The 27,438-nt window shown below is 31.4% G+C and overlaps 1 protein-coding gene across 3 annotated transcripts in view; it reads left to right on the forward strand.

Annotated features, from left to right (window-relative positions):
* LOC126741883 (integrin alpha-PS2) overlaps positions 1 to 27,438 on the forward strand; it is a 264,327-nt gene that overhangs the window by 169,379 nt on the left and 67,510 nt on the right. For 2 of the 3 annotated variants that reach the window (XM_050448343.1, XM_050448342.1), the window contains exons 6-7: positions 12,290 to 12,338; positions 12,630 to 12,707. In XM_050448343.1, the coding sequence (XP_050304300.1) occupies positions 12,290 to 12,338; positions 12,630 to 12,707 (127 nt within the window). The remainder of the gene's footprint in view (positions 1 to 12,289; positions 12,339 to 12,629; positions 12,708 to 27,438) is intronic. The other variant, XM_050448344.1, reaches the window with a different exon arrangement.

Genomic DNA, 27,438 nt, shown 5'->3' on the forward strand with positions numbered 1-27,438 from the left:
TCGATTACCGAAAACATGTTTAAGATAAAATCTTAAAAACTAAAACTAACCTTAGTTCCTTTAATATTACTACCGGTCTTTAGATAATGCATATTAGCGAATAACATCGCAACGCCACTGGATCGCCTTGTTGATTCCGCCGACAGAAGTAATTTTTACCAGTGACGTCGTCAAAAAATATTTACATGATAAAAATTTATAATTAATAGATTTACAGCATAATTATAAACAATATTATCGTTTATAAACTCTTTATGCGTTTTCTCACAAGACCCCTCTACCCCCTGTACATATGTTGTACTCAAACAAAGTTGTTGTTTACTCATTCTAGCCTTTCAATGTTCTAATATTGATTGATTAACTAAAGTCATTTCAATTATTGCAATATTTGTGTTTTTATAAGAAAAAAAGGAAATATTTGTTTTATTTACGAATGAAATATACTCCACATTTTAACATTTAGATATGGAGTTGAACAGAAAAGTACCCGCCAACGACTCATAGTCTTTCATTATGCTATAAAACAACATTAGGGAGCCTCTCAGTGTAATACATAATACAAATCAGTGTCAATTTTGACCATTTCAAGATATTCCTTACTAAATACTAATGTTGTGTCGTCGGCGTAACGATAATTCAATTTTAATATTAGGGAGCTTTCTAGTGTAATACATAATACAAATCAGTGGCCAATAGATAAATAATTTTTTATAGTAGATCAGTGATAAGTCTACTATATAGATTATTCTCCAGTATTCTTTTGAAGGTGTGTAATGTTGATAAGATTTTATAAAAAGTATTACCTCCTGTTCAGCTATTATTAAGTTTTTGAAGAGGGATGTTACGACTGATCTATCACAGGCTTTTAATAGCAGATTAAGTATAAAAGAAAGAAGCCCACTATATGCCTCACTAACTTATTTTTTAGTTCATTTGTTAATATATTAAAAATCTTTGGCACTGTATATAAAAGGCTTCTTTGACATTTTGTAAGTCTTGTATTTGGGACTACTGCCATGTTTACCTGCCATGTTGAGAGTCCATGATGTATAAAATTTAGATGTATTTTTGTTTTTGAGATAAACCTAACTATAAATTTAATTTAAATCTGATTTACTGTTAATACTTTTGCATCTTTAAATAATTGGATTAAAGAATACATCTTATTTTTATTATGAATGATCTTTAGTAGGTATTTTTGAGTAATAATTAATGGCTCTATAATATTGTTGTGTGTTATGTTTATAACACATATTGATAAGAAGCCCCTTATGCCAATATGCAATAGTTCAAAATAGACTCAACAGTAGCAGAATACACCATTCTTAGAGTTTTTACCTTCATAAACTTGCGCAACTGATAAAACTTGTAAACTAATTTACTGATTTTGTTTGATGTATACTAAACATGTGCCTGCCATTTTAGGTTAGAGTCCAGTATCACTCCAAGGTATTTGCATTCATCAACAGAAATAATGTTAAGGTGGTATTGACACTAAGCAATATCTTGGCATTTATACTGATAAAAATTTTTAAATTTGTGACTTGTGATGAACTAGTCTTGCCAGCTGAAAAGTTCAGGAAAACTGACTTTCTGGTATTCAGTGTTAGACAATGCTGATCAAACCAGGAAGACGTAAACATCCTAAATATGCATTTTTCAAGTTCCACAAGAATTTTATGCCTCACAACCAGCCTCTATATGATTGAATTTGTTACTACTGCCTAAATTGGCTATATCAAAAAAACATGTTTCTTTTGAATACCATAAGCCAGTAAATAAAGCATCTATTTGTATAACAGTCAGTCATGATTTTCTACGTCAGATACAAGTCAAGGTCGTCACACTTTAGACAATTTAAAATAAAAAACGCTTTCTCAGCTCAATCACAAAAACAAACATTTCATACAAAATTTCTTCATGGGAAATTTTTCCATCCGCAAAGTGAAACCGTTACCATTTTTGGCCAAATCGCAGTCACAACATGCATAAATGCATAAACCGTCGTCGGTATATTATTTGCTTTTTATTCTTATTCACGGTGCCCAGTGTTTTGTCGTGCACCACTTTAAAATACTGGCAGCAATCCAGTTGTAAAATTTCAAGAATAAAGCCATAAAGCATGTCGTCCTTTTTTAGATACTTACTTGCCGCAATGCTATGAGATGGAAATTGTTTTAACCGACCACGTTTGTTGTCTGTTTATGTGTATGTTGGCGGCGTTGTTATTTATTTTATTTATGGCAGTTTAACTTTTTTAATGCACATCAAATTTAAATAAAACATTTACGCTATGATCTTATTCAAAAGCAATATCACGATTTGGTTGTCTTCTCTTATAGTCCATAATAAAATACTCATCGTAACCAGAGCAATTTTCGTGATTTTTAAAAAAATTACAAGTTATATCGATTTATTTATCAATTGCAATCAAGGCACAGCAAACGCTGGAGCATATACAATTTCGCATATGTTTAGAAAACTTTAAGATGATATCGCTTTCTTTTCTTTAGAAAATGTTATCTCTTTGTTTGATTTTCCTAAAAAAACATAATTCATCTTTATAGCGTACATAAAATACGTACCTACAGATTTTTTTTAAGGTTTGTTCTTTTAAATCAGATATTGTTGATTACAACGAATTTTTATTCCATAAGCTATAAAATTATTGTTCCAATTTTGTGAATCTGGGCTCGATCTTGCTATCTAGTATATAGGGTGTCCTCAACACGTTCATTTCAAATATATCTTCTAGAATATAATAATATTAAAGCTGTAAGCACCAAAATTCTAAGATATATGGCACTTAAAGGATGTATATAAACTAGATCAAAAAATATCGGGTTGCTAGAAAAATAGGAATCACCTACATTTATTACTTGAATATGAAAACCACTACCAGTAACAATGATAGCTATAAATTTCTTGTTTTACTCTTCAACACCACCAAAATTCTCTTTAAATATGTATGCTCTATCACTTATAAATATTTGAAAAGCTTAAATGTAAAAATTGTACATATTTTCTGTAAATATTGAGTTTGGTATATATACCTCAGATATTTATACCTCATACAATTATGTTTGTTTTAACGAAAGATTCTTTTCTATATATGATATTGCATTAATTAATATTATATTTCATAATATTAATTCCATATTTTAATGTATACTTTTTTATTATCCATAATTTGTTAAGGAAAATCCTTTAACTGAACACTTATCTAGATTTATGTGTACTTAAACATCACCTAAAGAAACAGACAATCTGCCAACTAAAGTACAAGTTACCCCTTTTTAGTGACAATTTTATCCGAATTAACATCCTGGAATAGAAATAGAAGTTATTCATAAATACACGAAAGGAAAAAAAATCGAAGAATCTATGATCTCGGAAGGTTAAAGAACACGAATAATTTTTTATTAACAACCCTGTTTCAGTAATCAGATTTCTATATCCAGAAAATCAAAATACAAGGCTGCCAGCTCAGAATCCATAAATCATAAATTTTTAAAGAAAGACTGCTATACATTCATCAATATATTTTTACATCCACCAAACATTTACGTTGATCTAAAGGTTCTAAAGATCATATCAGATATATATACAACTGATTTAATCTTTAATAATAGTAGATACAAATTTTTTAAGTTAAATATACCAAAGAGAAACTTTGATTTTTCTTCAATGCTTTCACTTAAATAATAATAATAAAATAAAAGAGTATCGGGAATTGACATAAATTACAATATCGAAACGTACGAGAGTTATCATTTATATTTTGAACTTAATAATAAAAGGACAATAATTTATTGTCGAAAATGGTTATATTGCTTTTCGCAACTTTTCTTGCTCTGACTTAGGTATCTCTAAATCATTTAAGGTTTTTTAATGCATTAGTGCCTTCTTTAGACGCTAAAAAACATTGAGCATGCATTTTGTTTTTAATAAGTCTAAATAAATATTAAGTGCTTATGTATTGAGGATAACCAATGAACTTAACTTTTTAGCTAGTATAAGAAGTAGTGGTTTGAGCTGAACTGTGAGGGATTGAAATCTTATAATAAAGAATGATCCTTCGTTGCCGCTTTTTTTGCCATACATTACCAAGCACTTCTGATGCTCTAATACCATTTAAAATGGCCCATTCTATTTTGCTTCAACCTTATGGTTACTGCATATCTATTTATTCCAAAAGACTTTTTAATAATTACTTATAATTTATTGTCCTTCAAGCACAAATCACTATTCTCGGATTTCTGTTTTGAAAATATCTTTATAGTGGACTATTTTTTTCAGTCTTATACGCCTAGATCCAAGATTCTTTACCTGTTTAGAGGTTGTGCATAACTTTTGGATGGTGTTTTACACGATGATTAATTTCTTGAGTATTTCTTAGCCTCAATTGGCATGAGCATCTTTTTAATCTTTTATTAAATTCTGCTGCATCAAAGACGGATATTTTTTTTTATAGCTAAATAATCATGCAATATGCACTTAATGCTCATTCCCAAAGATGCTTTCAATCTAAAATAAGTCACCTGACAATCTTTACTTAGGAGTTCTTCATTCTTGCATATAGTACCAAAGTTTTCTGAAGCAACTGATTTTTATGAAAGCAATATGCTAGTTCCCTATCAATTCTCTTAAAGCAGTAAACCTTTTAAAGCTTAAATGGATAAATTTTTGTCAATTGATAATTTATGTTTGCTGCTTAATTAACATATTCCTTTTCTTTATTACTTAAAATATTTTATTCGCGAGTGCATAGAAGAATTTGCATACGACAAGAAATATTCTGTCCCGATATCAATATAGTTGTTGCCATTTTATCAGTTACCTTGTAATATTCAAAAAATACACTATCGGACAAAAGTAGAGCAACAAAGTTCAATTTTATTCATGTTTGAATAAAAAAAATTATTGGGTTGTGATTTTTCGCTAATCTTAATGTCACACTATCCTTACACTGAAAGTAATATTTCAGTACATTTTGGTGTACTTTTAACCATTTTAAGAACGGTAAATATTAATGATTATAAAAATTGATAAGAATTGGGGCGACAAAATTAGAGCAACAAATTGTATTTAACAGTATTTTATTTTACTGTAGTTCAACAAAAAATATTTAACACATTTAACAACAAAAACAATTGAAAGTTATACATTAGTAATTGATAGAATATCCATTATTATTAATTACTTGCTGAAAACGGCGCGGCATTGAAGCAATCAACTTCTGAATGACATTTTCGGGAAGACTTGTCCAAACTTTACTAATTTTATTTATTAAGGATTGTTTATTTGGAAACATTTGGGTACGAATACGACGTTCTACTTCTTCTCAGAGATTCTCAATTGGGTTAAGAATTGGGGATTGTGCTGGCCACTGTAAAACACGAACATTATTTTACCGAAACCACTGTTGAACAACTTGTGAAGAATATTTTGGATCGTTGTCCTGTTGAAAAATAAAACGCAATGGCATTTCCCATTCTGCATAAGGAATCATTCTGCATGATATCCCTATGAACAAATCGGTCCATCGCATCATTAATAAAGTGCATAGGGCCTACCTCATTCCATGAAAAACATAAAAATACACTACCTTTACCATGGTTAATTGTAGGTGTTACGTATTTAGGATTAAAGCTTGTATTGATTGGTCACCTCACACGCTTCATTCCATCAGAATTGAATATTTTGTAGCGCGTTTCATCACTGAATAGAACTTTCTTCCAGTCATTGACGGTCCAGTTTAAATGCCGGCGTGCAAATGCCAACCTTGCTGATCTATTTCTTATTGAAACTAACGGCTTTTTAGCTGGACGTCTACTAAATAACTTTGCGTCTACTAACCTCTTTGTACTGTTCGTATACCAACCGTAATTTCTGAAATTTTGGCAATAATTGAGGTGCGGACTTCTAAGGATCATTTTGGGAAATCCTTTTGATGCGTCTGCGTCTGTCAGTCATTACTGATGTTTTCCTTGGCCTTCCCGATTTTGGCAACTTCTCTAAATGTCCCCTTTCATTATACGATGATATTATTTTGGATACAGTGTACCGGGGTAACTCAAACTGTCTTAAAATATCGGCTTGTTTGTTATCTTCCATGAATCCATTCACAACTCTTTGCTTCAAGTCTTTTGAAATTGGAATTGCTCTCAGCATGATTAATATTACACAGAAATGTTCAAAAAAACATAAAAATTACCTTATACAATTATTTTATTTCTTTACTTTTGCTAAAACCCTTCTTTTGAACAAATTATTTGAATGTTGCTTTACTTTTGACGCGTTACTATGAAGCATTTAAACTTAAACGTCAAAATAAAATCATTTGTTTTGATTGCGAAAATTTTTGTTGACATTGATAATCATAGCCTACTCTGTAGTTTTAAAACTTTGTGGATTTGTATACATTATCATGCATTTATAATTTTAAAATTGGTATTTGCAAATATTTCTGGAAGTGTTGCTCTACTTTTGTCCGATAGTGTATCTAAGTATAATCAATATGTTTATACTGGTTCTACGTTCTGCTATAAAAGTCCACGCAAACTCAAATATTTCATAAAAATAAAAAGTATTTTCTTACATTTGTTCAAAAAGTCTTTTTACTGAGCAATTATGAAGCTCTGAAGGTCATACGTATGTGAAAAAGTGGCGTCTCATAATCGTATCAGATTTAAGAACTAATTTCATAGCATTCTTAAATCCTAAATTAAAAATAGTAGGCGTCCTCTAAATATATTTAAACCGACGTACTATTTTGTTGACCATAGCCCGTCAACTTGATAACACAGACGTCACCTTCAAGACACTAGGGTAAATCTGACAGTTACTTTTAAATTTATGTAATAGTTCTACAGTATAGAAGGGTTGTCACCAAAAATTATTTTTAATAAACAAGCATGTTCTAAAGATAATACTTGTAGTTTCTCGTTACCGTATCAGATTCAAACTGCCTCGTTTATCTTCCACAGCAATAGTGAGAAGTTATTTCTATCGGGGTTTATCTCAAAAATGTTAATCACAAAATCTGATTTTTATACACTCAACTCGCCAATTTCTTGAAAGAACGACAATGTTTCACCGATTCTGCTAAGAGAAAAAATGCATTTTTTAAAGCAATACAACTCGAGATCCCGCAGTACATCTTTGCTAGTCCATTCTTGTCGCTCGGCTTTCTCTACGTAGAACTTAGGCCGAACTTTAGTTAGTAGAGGTAGTAACTGTGACATATGATTTATTATTACAAGTTATTAAAATGATCTTCGCACTTAAGGTCTGAGTTGGCCAGACCTATATAGTACATGATTTATTCATAAATTGTGCGACAATAGCCACTAAAAACACTCAATATTATTACATCATTTTGTGTTAACTACCGACTGCCCAAATCAAATACAATGTCATTTGTGTTTGGTATTTATAATATTATGCTATATATTATCTTTGCTCTCGCTTAATAAATCGTCTTGACGGCTTTAACATCAACTTTTTTAACTTTCTAAATCCAGTTTTAATCTTCTTGCGAACCTATAACTTATCACAAATAATTATTGAACCAACTCGAAATATAGCCAACTCGAGTACTTTGGCAGACCCAATATTTATTTCTAAATTACTAAATTTAAAGTTTTCTGTTACTTTCAACGTTGATTCAATTTCTAATCATAGACTTTTGTCATGACATTCATAACATTTTGTGAGATAGGTGATCTCAAGATAAAATACTGCAAAAATTGTTACGCTATAAATGTTTTAATACATTCTATTATCAGAGTTTTCTTAATGATCTTCATCATTAGATCGTCATTCTATAAAAAATAATAATAATATGGATAATAAAATGAATACTTTAAATAAGTATAGAAGTACTTAGAGAAGCACGTTTCTATAAAAACAGGTCAAATCACAAAACCAAATGCTAAATGGTTTAGACCTAATCTGAACATAAAAATACGTTGATTGACCATAAAAATAGAGCTTTTCAATAGTATAAAGCTTCAAAAAGTCTTAATTTTTGGAATAATTATAGTTAGAAATATAACAGTTACTATATACAGGGTGTCCGGAAGCTAGATGCATCCTTTAAGGGGGTGACAGCTGACTTAATTTCAAAAATTTTAAGCTAAATATGTATAGGTCAAAATTTGTTTATAAATTTTTTATGGCAATTTTTGCATTTTTCTCAAGAAATACCAAAATTTCACACTTAAACGATAATAGAGCGCAAGTTACAATTAGTATCGGAGTTTCAAAGTTTATTTTGTTTTGTCTAATGTGTATTAATAAAAAACGATCAATTCCAAGCTTCTGTGTAAACTTATAGAAAGAATAGAGACATTAAAACGCCCTTTATTTTTATATATCACTCATGCCGATGCCTGGCCAATTCTCAGAATTATGGCCTGTTTTGTGTGGCAGGTCATGTAAACAAAAATTATTAGACTGAGACCTCTCATAAGTCTACTAAGCATTAGAGCCCCGATTGTGGGGTTATTTTAGGTTTTAATGTTAAATAAAACACAATTTTGTTTACTAATAAACAACTATTTATTGTTCATGTTCAAAATGCAATCCATTATTTCTAATACAGGCATGAGCCCTTTTTGTTACTTCGGTGGTGGTTACTCTTATGGTCCTATCTTCTTTCATCCTGTCAAATGCTTCATTTGTTTTGCGAATCAACTCTTCTCTTGTTCTTATTTCGGTGGTGTATACAAGCTCCTTTGCCCGGCCCCATATGAAAAAATCCAACGGAGTTAGGTCAGGCGATCGAGGGGGCTAAGGAAAGGTTCCGCCTCTACCGATCCCACCGTCCGGAAAACAGTCGCCTAAGTAATTCCTGACAGCTAAGGACCAATGCGCTGGATAACTATCTTGCTGAAAGATTATTGGTCCTTCTCGTTCCAATATTCCAGCTTCGTCTAGAAGAACGGGGATATCATTTTGTAGAAAATCTAAATAGTTGGCACCATTTAAATTCTCTGGTAGAAAATGTGGCCCAATAATAGTCCTGCCTATTACTCCAACCTACAAATTGACCGAAAATCTGTTCTGAAATGATTTTTGTTTTTTTCAGTGCGGATTTGCATCTTTGGCAGCCCATTCGTGGAGGTTGTGGAAGTTGGTAATACCCTCCCTGGAAAAATTAGACTCGTGTGTCCACAAGATACTTCTTAAGAATAACGGGTCCTCGATGTCCATGTTCAATAAAAAGCGGCAGAACTGAATTCGTCTTGCAGGGTCTTCTTCTTGTAAGCCCTGCACCCCCGTACCATGAAAGGGATACTGTCCATCTTTCTTCATGATCGTCCACACCTTCCATCTAGAAAGGCCAAGGTCTTCAGCTACTTTTCTGATGCTTGCAGTAGGGTCTGCGGTAAAAGCTTCCAGTATTTGCTCCTCAATCTCTACAATATTATGGCCAGGATTGTCTCCACGTGCCGGATTATCCCCAATGCCAACTTCAGTAAGACGGCGAAAGGTGTTTTGAAACACCCTGAAGTTTGGTAACCTCCGATCTGGTCGACGTTCTTGGTACAAGCGTCGTGCCAAAGCTCCATTACCTTTAGCGCGTCCATATGTGAAGACAATGTCAGCGTACTCTTGGTTGGTAAATTCCATTTTACAATACTGTTTAATAAAACGGGCAGAAACTCGATTTAAAAAACAGTGGTTGAAGTCAGTACGAAGTTGATAATCTTACAAAATTAGAGGCGAGAGTGAAACTAAATAACAAGAGGCTAAGATCACACGTTTTTATTTATTAAGCGAGTACCTAACTTGTAACCCCCACCCCAAAGTACCTACTAGGTACCCCTTACCCTACAGTATCTACTATTAAGTACTGTTAATTTTTTTTTTATCTCTGCCTAATTTTGTTTTTATTACTTTTTATTTACCTGAATATTTACCTGAACTAACTGTCCCATAATAGAAAACCAATCCAGTAAGTTTTGTTTACATGACCTGCCGCACAAAAGAGGCCATAATTCTGAGAATTGGCCAGGCATCGGCATGAGGGATATCTAAAAATAAAGGGCATTTCAATGTCTCTATTTTTTCTATAAGTTTACACAGAAGCTTGAAATTGATCGTATTTTTATTAATACACATTAGACAAAACAAAATAAACTTTGAAACTCCGATACTAATTGTAACTTGCGCTCTATTACCGTTTAAGTGTGAAATTTTGGTATTTCTTGAGAAAAATGCAAAAATTGCTATAAAAAATTTATAAACAAATTTCGACCTACACGTATTTAGCTTAAAATGTTTGAAATTAAGTCAGCTATCACCCCCTTAAAGGATTGCATCTAGCTTCCGGACACCCTGTAGTATAGTAAGACGGAAGAAGTAAAATTATCTAGATTTTATTGCTTTCCGAAAAAATAGTCGTAGAACATGGTCTACACTTTGCAATTGAAATATCCATACTTCAGAGTCAACAAAGAAGGATTTATCTCATCACCTTTCTAATCCTGATGCTAATAACTTTTATTTTTTCTAATTTTTTGAAATTGTAAATAACAACTGTACTAAATACTAAAATAGTTTTTTATAATTTTAATCTTTTAAATACAACCAATAAATTCTTTTTTAGCCTTAACAGACACTGAGAAGACAAAGAGCAATTTTCCACATGCTGAAAAATGATTGCATGATGACATTTCTCTTAGAATGCTTCAGTCCGTGGAATGCGTCAGAATTCTGTAGTCGGTTAATTGATATTCTCTTCGTTCACATAATAAACTAATGAAAGAATGCTATTGGAACTCTACATGCCAAAGTGATTCTAATGATTTTTCTGATATGCGTATCATAAGTATTTTGCCAGCGGGCTTCTAAATATTTTTAAAAAGATTTCTTTTCTAAAAGATTTTATATAAATCAATTCAGTATTATTTTTTGAATATAAAACTATTACCTAAGACTCAGTGTGAATAGGGATGTACATCTACAATGCTGGCTAAAATAAAAAAGGCAGTATTATAATATACGATTAATCAATATATACCCAAAATATTTAAGCTTTTAGCATCCAAATATTTTGGGTTTCCAAAAGAGTTCATTATTTTTATTCTACGGCTTCTTTTACTGGGTAATATTTGTCTGAAAGATATCAAAAAATTTGCTATAAAGATACATTTTCTGAAAAACTCGATCTTATCTGGTATACCACAGAGTTTTATATTTTTATACGTAAGTGATAAATGCATCTGTTCTCTTCATGGTCATGTTAAAAAACAGTAAGTCAGTAGGTTACTAAAATGATGTATTGATTTATTAAACAATATACTAAAAAACATGTTCCAATACAAATCTTAACTTTACCGTAATTAAAACACTTACAGGAATAATGTCTAATAATGCATTCAATCCATTATATTCTAAAAAGTTTGTAGATAAATACTAGGTGGCTATTTTTTTAAACAATTTAAAAACCTTCGATACAAAGCTGTTCATCATTGCTTTAAAATATTATGCTTAAGAGCCCGAAGCATATAAGCCGCTAAGTATCTTGCCAACGAATAATTTTAAAAAGAAAATATATGACCTCTTGAACACGGTAATTCTATAAACGTGTTTACAGTAGTTGATATTGGCATACAGACACTCATCGCACATAAAGTACCCGTATCTCATTTTTATTTTACTTGGTTCTCATTACCGCCACTATAACACTCATAAACAGCTTTGCAATCGAGATATTTTACAGTGTGTACTTAGGAATGCATTATGCACCATATGATGGAAGGTTTAATTTACATTTTTCCCCCCAAGTAATAAATGCAAGTGGTATTCCTCAGGTATTCTAGGCTGTTAAATAGATGTATGAATGTGACTCGCAGAACACATTTAAGTCATTACAAGCTATTCAGCTCTAAACAAGGCGGAAGAGCGTGATGTTCTGAAAAGTCTGTAATAATTTCATAAACTCTATGCGAGATACGGCCGTATTACTTCTTCACGGTATTTGATTTTATTAGGAGGGAATTTATCTTGGAGTGCTTGGACAATTAGGAGAGGCCTATAGAAGAATGGAGTAGAAATATATTAACCGTTGAAAGCGGCTAAGTTTTGCCTTATTAAGTTATTAATTATTGCTTTTAGAATTGTTGCTAAAGTGGTTATAAGTGCCGTTAAGCAATTTAAGTATTTCTCTGCTTTATCTATATAAAGTGTTTGGTAGACATAAAACATTAATAATAAAAACAAAATTTCGTTAGTTATGGTTAGATTAATATTAATAATTTTTTTTGCTTGCTTCCAGGTTGGCGATAGACTTTTCATTGGAGCCCCCGGAAGCTACTACTGGCAAGGTAAAATCTACTTAATATTTTTAACATAATCCTATTTCTTTTCTTTTCAGTTATTGTAGAGCAAAGCCAAAATATAAACACAAAATACAAAAATAGGGTTTTCCTCTATAAATTTCTTATTTCAGACTTTTTATAGGCATGTTAAAACTGCTGTCGTACCCGCCATCTTTCTTTCTGTTCTCAATTACTTCCAGGATTTTTTAACCGCACATGCCTAAGTAGTGGCACCTAGCGAACCAATCGTAAATGATTCTCTGGAAAATAAGCATGTTTTTTTCTATTTATTTTCAGGACAAGTGTACTCGATAGACGCACACGCTAGGTTTAACTATACGCCCGGTCTACTTGGTTCGACGTATGGCGCCAAAGGTACTTTTTAGATAGCGTCGAACATTTCTTACCACCATTCTAATTTATTAATATTCAGCGCCATTTTTTTTAATTTAAAAAAACCACCACCTTCATAATAACTCAACGATAATATACTGATTTTTTTGGAATAGGGCTGATTTGAGAATGGGTATTTTAAAAGACATGATCGTTCAAGTGGCTTACCAGTTTGGCAACTAAAAAGAGCATAACTTAAGTGGATGCTACACACATTTTTTTAATTATAGGATTTTATTTGAATAAAATATTTATCGTAGGGATATGTTAAAAAATTATTTATAAGGCATACAAAAATTAGGTACCGAAGATTTTATTTTTTTAAAAAAACTTCATTTTTAAACTAAATTAGTAATTGACTAAATAATGAGATTAAAAGAGAATATATAAATCTAGAAATATAATTTTCTGGCTCGGGGCGTTTAAATATCATTTTCAGATAATTCCTTCCATGATAATATGTAAGGATGGTTTATATGCTTACTTTCCTGAATATTTCTAAGAACGAATACTCTAGAGCAGCTTCTATTTGGCTATTTTCAGAGCAGTTGCAAATTATCTAGCACACCTAATACCTAATTGATTTGAAGATATAAACTTAAATTAAGAACAAGGACTTCGGTATTTGAAGATCAGGAAATATTTTTGGTTGCTTATTGTTAATTATTATTTTTTAAATAATGATAACCGATTTTTGATTTACATTAATGTTGTATCTACTTCGTAAGTTTACGAAGAAACTTCCGGTCATTTTATACATTTCTTTATATTTTTTGCATGAATTTTCCTTTATATTCTCTTCTTAAGGAAGTAACATGATCATATGGTTTATGAAATTGACTGGTTATTGGACATTTAGTAACGTCAGCTTGTGGACATACAGTAGAATCGATAGTTTTGAGGGTTTCAAGTAGAAGAACTTTATATAAGGACTTTCAACCTCAAGGTCTCGTAGGTAATCCGTTTTGGCAAAAAAAAGTTCCAGGCATAAATTCTTTATTAGGTTCCAGGTATAAATCCTACTGACTGCGCCAAATATATAATTTGAGCAATAAAGTGGGTATTAATTAATCTAGGAATAGTAAGAATAGATGGGAATATTAATACGACGTTTCGGTCAAGCGTGAAATATAATTTTCTAAATTTTACAATATCCTTTCCTAGAAGTTTTCAGTTATTGAGTACGTCCAAAATGTGAGATCTAAGGAATTTCCATGATTTTCCAATACTCCTTCCTTTACCTCAATGATATTAGACTAAACTTTTTGGTTGTTCGTTCGTAAAATAAACAAATAGTAAATTGATGGCAATAGTAAAACAATTGTCTTGTCAATTTATGTTGTCTTTATGCTTGGAGCAAATACAAAAAACGTTTTAATGTAGTGAAATGATTTTGTCTTCAATACTAAGTCTGTTATGTTGTTTCCAGCTATGAAGGCCAGGCCAAGGCCCTCATAATAAAGACATCAAGATGTTTTAATGGCTTCTCAGTCAGGATCATCCTCATGAAACCTAAGGAAAATTAGTAAATTTTCAAAAAACTCAAAAAGAAGTTAATTAATTTTCGTAATTTCTAAAACACTTACATAATATTTTATGGTTTCAAAAAAAATCCAAATCATTCAACTTATACTTTCCTTTTCACTGATTTAGTTTCTTCAAGATTAAGAATTTCTATTATTACCCTAGTAATGTTGTTTTCGAGTTGTCAAATATTTCTTGTTTGAGTTTCATTAGATTGGGCTCTGCTGATCAATTTGCATTTATAATAAATCAAAACTACAAGCAGTTTCTTCGTTTTGCTTTAATAATTTACAGAACATCATAGGAAATAAGCAAAACCGAACCTCACATATAAATAAGGCAATAATTTAAGCTCCTAATTAATTATACAGTACGTTTGCATTTTACTATGCACAACAATTATTTATACAGCGTATGTTTTTATAGGCACTCGCATGTTGTGACATATGCGATATTTCTTCTAATAAATATTGTTTTATAAGGAATGGAATGAGGCAGGCACAAGCCTTAATGAAATCCCATCGTAAATATGAAAATTAATGCTAATAGATCATGGATGTGTGTTGAATTAGTTGATTATTGCTTTGCTACAGCTTTCTTAAAAAAAAAACAGATTGCTAATTGGCCGATAGAATAAAATATGTGTTCATAAATTGTTTTAAATGCTACATCAATTATTTTTTATGGCTTTTGTTTATCAAATTTTAAATCGATGAGGAGGTAAATTTAAGAACCAAGTTTACACGCTGGTGGGCATGTCTTTTAAAAATACCCCGTATAAATGATCAGCCCTAAAAATTTCACAACTTACGCATCATATACCATTTCTTACCAAAACATATACCATTTTTTTTTGGTGTAGGAGTGTTAACCCATATGTGCGGGTGAAGTTGTTTTACTAATGGTCATTCTTAATATTATTTAATCGTACTAAATCGAAATTTTTTTTTTACTTTTTAAGGCTTTAATAAACTTACTAAATTGGTTTAGTGGTTTACAGTAATATTTATTTGTGCTTTTATTTAACGTGTTTTTTTTGTTTTGTTTTTATTGTTATTAGGTATCTCTTGCGCAGAATTAATGGTAAGATCTACGTCGTCTACACAAAACCAAGCAAAATATTAATTTAGAATAATAATTTATAAATTTATTTATTTAAATAGAACCAGAATTTTTAATTTTTGGAAACTTGAAACCTTTAAACCATATCTATTAAATTCATAATCATTTTTGCTATTTAAGATGCTGCGACTATTCTAGGATGCAGCTAAGCGTTTCAATAAGTGTTCAAAATGTTGCCCGTTTTTGGCCAAACAATGATATAGGCGATGTTCAAATTCCTGACGGATATTTTCAAAAACATGTTTTGGGATATCATGCTGGGATATCAGCTGTCGATGATGCGTTGACGAAGTTCATCCAAACTTTCAGATTGGGGAGTAAACACAATAGATTTCAAATGACCCCATAGAAAAAAGTCTAACGGCGTTATATCAGGAGATCTAGCAGGCCATTCTATAGGCCTCCTTCGCCCTATCCATTTATCTGGAAACTCGTCGTCTGAAATATATTTCCAGCAAGGCGCTCCTCCTCACTATGTTCTTCCCGTTCGGCAATGACTAGATGACGATAGTCTAAGTTTCTCGTAGTAATGGAAATTTTAATTTAAATAACAAAATAACAAACAAGTCCAAACACATATTGTCAACAGTTGACTTGTACCATATGGTGGAAATGTTATTTTACCAGTGCAATTTCGATAACAATTTTAAACTGATTAAACACAAAAATTAACTACACAGAGATTTACAAGTTAGTGAGTCAAATTGGAAGGTTAATATATTCTTTGCGTAAACAGCTTGAAATATTTTTAAAACTTATCAAACTTAAAATAACAATGTGATAATGGAGGGTCCTTCCTTAATTGTCAATATATTTTCGAAGCAACCTTATAGTGGTGCAGAAGCAAACTTAAATTACAATGTACAAATTCTTAACTCTCCAACAATTTTTCTACACTCGGTTACAGATCATGCAGCATTTAGCGTCATAACTAAACTTTCTAATACATTTTCAGTTGATTTAGATGAGATGGTCCTGTTTTACTTAAACACTGAAGTTATATCCATAAATATTCTCCTATATCCTGTATTATACAGGATGTTTCATAATTAGTGGGACAAACTTGAAAGGATTGTAAAGGGCCTCAAAATAAGCAAGTTTGCGCAATAAACCCTTATCCGAAAACCATTAGATTTTGAGATAAAACGTGATAAAATTTTTAAAAAAATCTTATTTTTTACGATTAATTTGAAATTCTTGTAGATATTTTATTGAAAATTAGTAAGCAGTTTATATATGCATCTAATAATATTTTTAAATACATAATTTAATCTTTTATTTTACCAGTGGCATCCATGCGGGCTATAACCTAGTGAACTCTTTAAAAAAATGGTACGCCACTGTTTTTTCTTTAAACAAAAATCATTTTTCAAATGAATTTAAATTAAATTTCGTCTCCTTTCTTATGAAACGTCCTGTATATAAGTGATCCTTTAATGGAATCTCTCTACGAGATTTAAAAAGGAGCTAAACTGCGGTCGATTTTTAAAAAAGTTGACAGACCTGACAACATTTTTATTTTTGTTGTGGTCTGTGTTAAAGACCTTCGAGAGAGTCATGTACACAAAACTTGACTGGTAACTTTTAGTACCATTAATTATTTATATTGTTGACATTTTGAGGAAAAGCAAGAAGAAAGCAGATCTTCTCTTTGATCTGTCAAAGGTCTTTGACTTAATAGACCATTGGATGCTCTTGGAGAAGCTGAGGAGTTATGGGATAAGAGATCTGTTCTCCTCTCTCTTGGAATTATTCATGCAAGACTTGTTAAATGGCTCAAAATATTTTTTATCAAAATTTGTATGTATAAACGAGGGAGTACTCCAGGGCTCAATTCTTGGACCTGTGCTGTTCTTGATTTATATTAACACTCTTCCAGCCGGTTTTGGCATTTGCCTGGTTCGTCAAAATGCTGTTGACTTTGCTGGCAAAGTATGAAGTGAAATCACTGCGGTTGTGTGTTTTCAACCGGTGGAAAGCCTGCAGATCTGGTGCCTGATATATAGACTAACATTGAAATATTCTAAAACAGATTTTTTGTCCTTGACTTGTGGGCCTGCAGCAATGCATGGTAATTTCAAATTTCTTAATGCTACTATCGATTCAACTTTGGATAGAATCAACATATTTAACAAGACTTTAGTCAAGAATAAACAGCTTTTGTGCTCTCTTATGTGTAGAAAGGTTCTGACAGTAAAATTTTGTGAGCTAATGTACTTTTTATATGTTCAGGCATCCATCAGGCAATCATAAACTATAGTTTTAATAGTTTAACTATAGTTATAAGATAATATTTAGATGCTCAAGTCATTATGCACCAGACATATTCCTTTAGTAAAAATTAGCATTATTAATTATTTACTGAAGCTTTATCCACAAGCTTCTTGTAAGCTTGCTTTTATTACATTTACCCAAAATATGCAGTTATACTTCAAGAGAAGGTTTGAGTATGCTCCCTCGTATTTTTTTGACACCTACTTTAAAAGAGAACCTTACTATATGGCCATTAAAGCTTACAACTTACTACCTGCTCATATAAGAAATAAGCAAAAGAAAATTTATAATATAATAACATATATATAATATAATACAATTTCCAAATTCAGAAATACTATTTTGCAGTTTTTGTTTCATAAATGTTATGATTTCCAGTTCCGATTTTAGAGAATTATTCTGTGTCAGGAATTTTCTTGTACGCATGTAACGTAAAGTTCTCGTTGTTGTTCATAATATCATGTTCTAAAATATTTTAAATAAACTATTTATGGCATATTATGTGTAATTCTTATTATATTTACTTGATTTTAATTGTATATTATTGTGATTTTAGACTTTATAAATCTCTTCCATATTTTGATAGTATCAGTAACAAGACAGCAAATTTTCTTTCTTTAATTTAGCCATCTATGACAAGCTTTGTCACTTTTATTATTCGGTTGGCAAATAAATATTATGGAGCCTACTTACTAGGCGAAGTACATACGTCTTGCTTGGTGCTCACATTTTCAACAAATACCATTTATATATGTATAGCGATGGTCTACGATTTTTCTTTACTTTTGTTTTAGTAGAGTCGTTCTTTTAACAAAGTCATAGTCATTATAATGGTCTACGGCTAAAAGCGCTAAGCAGATGTTAATACGTTCTTTCTTACTCTGAATACGCATTTTATTTTATTTTAACTTTCCCGATACTCATTATTCATATTTTTTAATCCCTGTCGGTCCGTATATCCGTATTCTGATTCCCATTCACTTTTTGCAACAATTTTCTGGATGTCATGTAGGTCAGGTTTGTATGTCTATCTGCCTGTGCTATGTTTTGCAATATGTCAAGCCCATGTCCGTTTTTCTTTCGCTACTCGTTTGTTCACACCTGTTAGTTTCTTTCTATTTATGATTTCTTCATTTGAAACTCAATCTCATAAACTAATTCCCAGCATAGCTGTTTTTATTGTTCTTTGTGTAACTTGAAGTTAGATAGACTTTTTTTTTAGTTTTATGAGACTACTACTGGACTTATGAATAAATCCAAGGTTACTTAAAGCTGCCCAGCTACTAAGACTTATTCTTATAGGAATTTGGGCTTATTGGTTTTTTTCCCTATTTGTAATTTATAATCTAGAAATGCGTAGTGCCTTACGTTTTCTATTATTTTATCTTCAACTGTAACTTCTATTTGTTCCATACCCATTTTTTTTTTCAATCTGACTCCTATCCCGGACATGGGCATTTGACAATAACCTAAGGGCCATGTGGTATCATCTACAGTTGCTGAGTGGAGTGTCTCGACAGTACAAAAACAAAAATTTTGAGGGGGATTTTAAGGACTTTCAAAAAGCTTATAGAGCTGCTATACAGGAGGCAAAAATAAAAGTCTACTAATCCAACTAAGGCCGTATGGCAAGTTGTCAATGATAGTGTAGGTACGTCAAAAACGAAAAAATCTTATGAAAGAACTTTAACGGCTGACGATTTCAATAATTTCTTTTCACGTATTGCCCATGATACTGTTAGAGACATTCCACGGTCGCAGGGAGACCCAATCCAAAGTCACTCTGTTCTGGGTATGCCGGAGAATGTTTTCTCTTTCTCTCCTGTATCATTCATAAAAGTAAGAGAGATTATTGATGGCTTAAAAAATTAGACTAGTCAAGACATCTATGAGCTAAATGTCAAATTAATTAGGTCTGTTAAAAACATTATCATAGCTCCAGGTACAAAACTAATAAACAGATGCTTCAGGGAGAACACTTTTCCAGGTGTGCTCAGATCAGACTTTTTTGACAGATCATTTTTCACAGATCATTTTTAAAAAGGGTGATCCTGATAGGCCCGAGAACTACCGTTCTATCTCCTTACTGCCCATAATCTCAAAAATCTTTGAAAAATGTTTTGCTGCTCAACTTGTGAAATTTTTTGAGGGTAACAATCTTTTTACATCCAGCCAGTTTAGTTTCAGGAAGGGTAAATATACCACTATGGCCATTTTAGACTTAGTTGATTACTTGTTAAATGCTTTTGATAGCTTGCAATATGGCAGTATCTTGTTCTGCGATCTGAGCAAGGCATTCGACTGTGTTCCCCATAACATATTTCTGCAAAAACTTTCTAAATATGGACTTAGTCCCAACAGTGTTAAACTTCTCGCTTCCTATCTGGCCAATAGAAATCAGATGCTAAGTGTTGGTGGGGTGTCATCAGCAAAAAATGGGGTAACCATAGGTTATTCAAGGATTTGTTTTGGGGTCTATCCTCTTTTTTATCTATATAAATGACCTACCATTAATTGAACCATCTGGTAAATTCACATTTTTGTTGATGACACAACAGTGGCATCTGCCGGAGATGCTCTTGAGACCGTAGAGAGAAAATTGAGAGTATTGCAGGGTGGAATTCAGTAATGGTTTAACATGAACCGATTGCATCTCAACGCAGACAAGACCAACAAAGTTATTTTTACTCTGAGACCAGCTGACATATCAAAGGATTCTTCTGCTGAAGGAAGTTTCTGGGAGTTTTATTGGATCCTCTACTTCACTGGTATTCCCACATTAATATTGTTGCCGGAAGGCTAAAAACATCTATATATGGCCTTCGTCGCCTAGCTGGATGTTTATCTGAATCTGGTTTAAGAATAGCCTATTTTGGCACCTTCCATCCCTTAGCCACATATGCTATTCTAGAGTGGGGTCATGCCCCACAAACAAAAAGGTTGTTTTCACTACAGAGAAGGGCAATCAGAATTTTGGGTAGGCTGGGTTGCAGGGAGGATTGTAGATCTGTTTTCTCTATGAACAAAATACTTACCCTACCTTCCGTATATATATTGGAAAATCTTTTATGGGTACACAGGAATAGGGATCGGTATAAAGTACAGGGTGATATACACAACTATGGTACTAGAAACATAAATAGGCTAGTTCCAATTTACACTATTTTGTATATTGGCATTAATAAATTGATTGATTGATTGATTCATGATGATTTTTTTTTCTCATAGAAAAGTCTTATAAATCATGATAGTTATGCTATATCATCCAAATCCTATCATCATTAAATATATTTGACGTTAATGCATATTCTTGTAAATCCAAGCCCTTGAATACATCTTTCAATATCAATGTGACCAATTTTGGAGATTTCGTCGTCCTGAAGCATGCCTTTTTTGACAGATATCCTTAAGGGTATTATATAATCGTTTTCTATAAGTTGCATGTAAGTATTTTGTTAATTTTTTTTATTATTATTTAATTAAATGTTCAAAATAGTGGCTACCGATATACTGGCATGTCTCTAAAGAATTTTAAACATGTCAAGCTAGTAAGGATTAGTGTATATTCCCCAACTAGTAGCCAAATTTGAAAGAATCAACCCATAGTAGTCGACGAAACAGCGCAAATTGAAATTCTAGGTCAGTTTGCAATGAATTCAACTTTATTAACTCGTCAAGTAGAGGTGGCTACTGGATTATCAATAAGAAAGGTACTTAAAGCTTTATTCCTATAAACTGCAAAAACTGCAAGAACTTGGTGACAACGATCCGGACAGACGTATCCAGTTTTGTGAAATAATGACTAGACTATAAGCCGGCCCCGGCAGCGCGGTGGGTATATACCTGCCTAGCAGTCGTGTGGCCCTGGGTTTGAGTCCCAGACTTGGCATGGTCGTTTGTGATGTCCGATTTAGTTTGAGTACTAAAAAAATTATATAGAGGTTTTTCGTGACTAAATGTGCTCAGCACAAGGTCAATAAATTAAAAAAAAAAAAAAAGACTAGACTATATTGATTGAACTAATAAATAGAATTACAGAAGAACCTTGACAATATCAAATATTTTCTTTAGTGATGAGTGTACCTTTTATTTAAATACGCATGTTAATAATCAAAACTGTTGTTAGTAGAATGACAAGAATGCCAGAACCGCCAGAAAATTAATGTTTGGGTTGGTATATTGGAAGATAAAATGCTACATAGGTGTATCGAACCACTAACAGTGCGAGAAATAAAAAATCAGAGGGATATACACGAAAACTTATATCTAGAAAAACGCTTACTATAATTCTAACAAGATGGAGCCTGTTAAAAGATTCTCATTATGTAGTTTCCGTTAGAAAATGGATTGGAAGAAGAGATCCTATTGAATGGCTACCTAAATCCTCGGACCTAACAGCTTTTGACTTTTTTTTTGTGGGGTCACCTAAGATCTGTGGTTTTTAAACCGCAACCTCAGTCACTAGAGCAACTCCAGCATAGAATAGTTCAGGAATACCGTGCTCTATCCAGAGAAGCATTTGTGAGTGAAGAATTTGAAAGTACTTATTAATTTCAAAATAACGGATATATTTTGTAACATTTAATTAAAAAATAATAAATTTTTTAGAATAATGTTTTAAATTATTGTATCTTTGATAAACAGAGAAAAATGTTCTGAAACGCGGCTTTTAATTGTATTGTTGGAAAGCATGTCCTCGACATAATTTTGTATTTAAGATTTATGGAGTGCATCTCACCCTGTCCAAGAGGTTGCAGATGAGAGGTTGCAAACATATCTTAATAATATGTTTGTTTTTGTTTCCCTTTCCTTTTATAGAAACTGTTTTCAGCATTTTTTTATTCACTTTTTCGTTCCTAATGTATGGTCATTTCAAATTTGTAAATTGTCACCGTGTATGTGCCTAATCAGAGCATAGTATTTTCAGTTAATCCGAGCGTTGAAAATCGCCTATAATTCGATAGGATTGAAGCCTTTCGAGTAATTCATGAAAGCCAAATGTAGAGGTATATTATATTTCGTGGGTTTTCGAAGCGTCTGTGCTGGCCGACGTTTTCTAACCCAATAACACGTAAATTTAAAATAATTTGTTTTTTTTTTCAGATAAAATAATGTTTAATTAATTATTATATATTATTATAAAAGTATATAATGTTGTAATTTATATTCCAAGCTTCTGGACTATTAGGTTACTAAATGTCATTCTTGTCTATCTGTATAAGTAAATATAAATATTCGATAAAAAATGTTGGAAATGAGAATTTATGAAATATTTAAGTAGGTATTGGATTATTCTATTTAACAATTGTTATTTTAGGTATATTTAGGAAGCGATTCAGTTTATTGAAGTGGATAAAATTCTTTCTTTAATAATTTGGAATTTTTCTTTTTAAGTTTTCTACAAATCTTCAGATATTTTCATGATAAAATTAGACAATTAATGGCTTTATTTTATTTTCCTTATATTTAAAATTTCCTGTAAAAAAATCGAAAATTTTGCTTGATGTTGTGGTAACATATTGTAGCGTTTTTCCCATTCGTTAGGTGTAAATTAAAATAATCAAAAATAGCCAACTAATTTATTTACACCCTTCACTGCGAAAACATGATCACTCACGTCTAATAGAGATATTTATTTACGGTATTTATTTATAGCTATTTAAATTTCGCGCCAATATTCTGAAATTTATTTGACTGACCTGACTACTCTCGGCCTTGTATCCTCGGTTAAACTCTATTCCGGACGATTTTCCCCAATATCGTTACAATATTGTGTATTGCGTTAAGCCTACTTCCCAATAATCTCTTTAAATTTCTAAATACTTAGGATTGTAGTCCCTTTCTCCATGGTTTTGACGTATTGAATAATGCTTTTAAACATATCATTTCTATATAAAATGATTTTTTCTACCGATATATATCAACTTATGACAAACTTGTGAAGCAAATTGTTTTTTTTTTTGAGAATGTTATTTAGATTTTGTATGTGTAAGTATAGATATTTTTTTAAAAGATTCTTCTCGCCAGCAATTATTTCTGGCAATCTGCGCGACATTCACTTAAATCAGGCATTGCAGTTTTCGAATATAATTTTTACCTAAATGCAAGCACTGCATTGTTACAGATGTGAACAGTTTTTTTCTTTTCTTCTTCACGAAGGCTGTATTAAAACGTCATATCTTCTCTTTCAAATCGATAGGAGTTGTTACCCGGTGATTAAGACAACGCTAAGGTGAATCCAATACACGAAGAATTTCATCAAAATTCCTTTCAGTAATAGGATATCAGATAGACGATCTGTTTGCTTGTTAGGATATGTAATAAATACTGTTGGGATAGGTAATCCAGTGTAATCTTTTTCATCTAGATCCAGCATACTCAGTTCTGTGACAAGTTATTAATCTTTGTTTGCTATAATCGGAAAGGGAAAACCTTTACCACATGCTTCTGCGTAATCCTTGATAACTCTACGATCTAGGTGAGATTCGATCGAATCACAAAACAGTACTTTGTAGTTACGAGACGCGAATTCATAATTAAACTGAACACGCGAGCTGGTGCATACTGGAGTGAAGTCATCTGGGTATGAAAATAAAATGCCCCAGCTTTCTACAAAATACTGATACAAAATCTAGTGTGGAAAAAAACTAGAAATGGTTCTCCGAGTTTACCGACATTTTATTTTTATTATTCGTAGTTTTTGATTGTCTAATGGATGACGAAGTGGTAGAAATAATCGGATCGCACTAAAATAGTAAAATATTTTACAATATTGGAGCCGATGCGTCAATTTGGAGTTCTTTAGTCTAAATAAAAACTCTTAACTTTGACGTTTTTTAATCTAATCGCTGCCTTTTTATAAGCATAAATTGGGCCTTTAAATTTATCAACAGCCTCTTATTTATAATCTAATAGCTATCCAAAGAAAATAGTAATTCTGGCAGATAAGTTGTTAATCTGGCTAATCACAGCATTTTTCTATAAAAATCTGTTATCTTTAAGTAATCTTTCTTAAGTTTTCTTATTTTTTTCTATTTGATGTATTTGTTGTAACATTGGCTTCTTGATTTCTTTATTAGGAAAAAAATTGTAATGATAGCTTTAATTTGTTTACAGAACCTTAGTGCTATCTATGAATCTCAAGCGGCACTTAATGCATTTTAATAATGCATGAATAATGCCATTTTTTATAAAAAATACCATAAATGTAGTATACTCACACACAAAGATGCTAATTTAACTAGCTAATTAATTAACTGATTCAGCTAAATTTTCATCATATTCCTTTTTTTGGAATCAGGAGATACAATTTGACGTACAAATTTTGAGTTTTTTGAATTTTATTTTATTATATAAGGCATATAATGCCAATTTAGAAATATGATCCTAAAGCCCATATCATATATAAAAGAAATAGTTCGTATTAGGTAAAAGAAACAATAGTCAATCATTTCCATTTATAAATCAAATACGAGAAATGTTTTTTTAGTAAAGTCATTAAATAATGTCTATATTTATTACCATACTTTTAAATGGGTTTCCTGGCATGTATAGGTAATCGAGTATTTTTAGAATCAAATATACTTACATGTTACAGTCATACTTAAAATTACAAAATTTTACGAGTTTACCAGGTAAATTTTATATCTACATTAACATAGTACCCTAGTGTTAGTCGGTTATAGATTTTAAAAATGTTAATAGTGTGAATTTTAGTTGTACTTAATTTTATTAAATATTCTTAATGCTAAAAATTATTTTATGACGGTAGATTTTTGCTACTTAGCAAGAGAAAAAATATGCTTATAACTATTTTTCCATTCCAAAATATTATACCATCATTTAGAATAGAAATATAACAGATATTTTTTATTTTTCCTCTGCCAGGTGAACAAATGTGTTTTAGGGGTGAGTTTTAAAAAGTTCTAGTTTTTATTGTTCACCCGTTCACCACAAACCAGCTGTCCACTTGAGTGCAATACAAAACGAGTACATGCATTTACCAGATATTAAAAATTTAAAAGTGGTGTTTTGTAGGTAAATTGGTCAATTGCTGAAGAAAACTATTTGTTTTCAGCCAATGTTTTAAATTATATTTAATTTATTTTAAGCACTCTACAACAGATGAAATAAATGGTGTTTAATCTTTTTTTTAAATATTTGTTAAAAAATATAATTTAACATTTATGTATGTAAATGGTAATATACATGTCATAGATTTTTAAGAAGGAGGGAAGAGAAAACTCTCAAAAACACTAACCGAAGTCGTAATCGCGTTATTACTATACTATTATTAACGTAGCTATTATAACATATACTATACTATTATAACATTCAGCAATTGACCAATTTACCCACAAAACACCACTTCTAATTTACAATCTTTGGTCTCCAATTCACAGGAATGATTAAAAATTTAGTTTAATCTCTGAGAAATTAAAAGTTTAGTAAATTTAAGATCGTAGGACCTGAAATACGATTAAATTATGTCGATATGTTAATCGATATAACTAGTCTAGAATAATAGTCCAGAGTTACTGCCCAAACCTTTTATATTTTCCAACATAGGAATTTTTCTACCTTGCATTATTGTGGTCCTAAGCCGTTGAATTTGCATCTAATAAATGGTACTATTCTGACTTTAAGAGGAATGATGTTTAAACCATCCTTCTTTGTCCTTTTTCTTACAGCATTCAAGGCCGATACAGTAAGAGATCTACTACAGTCTCTTACTGTTATTTGAAATTTACCTTGGACTATTATAATGAAACATTCAATAGTAATATGTTTCGCTTCCTCCAGTTTTAGGAGCAGCCCGATCATTACCTTCTTTCACAAAAGGCATTGACGTGTTACCCGGGCTTCAAAATTTTCGCTAGATTAAAATTATAAAGTTTTACGAGCTCATCATTTCGGTCAGCTTAATTTTTGGTTTCTGGTCCTTTGTTAATTGCTAGAATGATTCAGTCAGAACCAGGAGCTTTGTAAGTTTTCTTAAATTTTACGTCATTTTTTAGGTTTTTGATGATTTTTCAGTTTTTCCAGTGACTTCTATGGTAGATTCGCTCTACGATGACCTCTTTGCTAGTTATTTGGTCTATCAAGAGATTTCCAGAAAAGTAAAATTGAGATAATTCGGTCAGAGTCTTTCTATAAGTATGTACTCGTTATTTTCTAATTAGGATCTAATAAGGTTAAACTAACAAGAAATTCAGCCTCTTCTTCAAATTTCATATGTATCTCTACTGTGATTTAAATTTTAAGGATAATTTTTTATTATTTTTAACTAACTAGGATAAAATATATTGTCGATATAAATATACAAGCATTTTTCAATTTTCTCATAACTTATAAGAGATATGTTGAATTAGTACTTTATATTCTTCAGGGCAAGGCCAGTAAATAATCAAGAGAAAAACAACCATGTATAAGGATCTTACATAAAGGCTTAGTTTCTAAAAAGACAAATTTAAAGAGTCTTGAAATAAAATATAATTTTACACTTAACGATTAGGACAAGTTACAAAAATCTAGTTTTTTCATCTCAGACCACTAAAAAATCAAAATAAAAAAAATATGTATAAGGATCTTTTACAAAGGATTGGTTTCCAAAAATACATCCGATAGAGATTTAAAATTAAATATAACTTTACACTGAACGATTAGTACAAGTTATAAAAATATAATCTTTTCATCTGTATCTAATGTTTGAACTTCAGAAATCAGAAATTGATAGTCTGGACTAATGATGGCCTGAAATTGATCCAGAAACGGATAATTAAGACAAATGGCG

The sequence above is a fragment of the Anthonomus grandis genome, chromosome 11 (assembly GCF_022605725.1).
Source record: "Anthonomus grandis grandis chromosome 11, icAntGran1.3, whole genome shotgun sequence".
Lineage (NCBI taxonomy): Eukaryota > Metazoa > Arthropoda > Insecta > Coleoptera > Curculionidae > Anthonomus > Anthonomus grandis.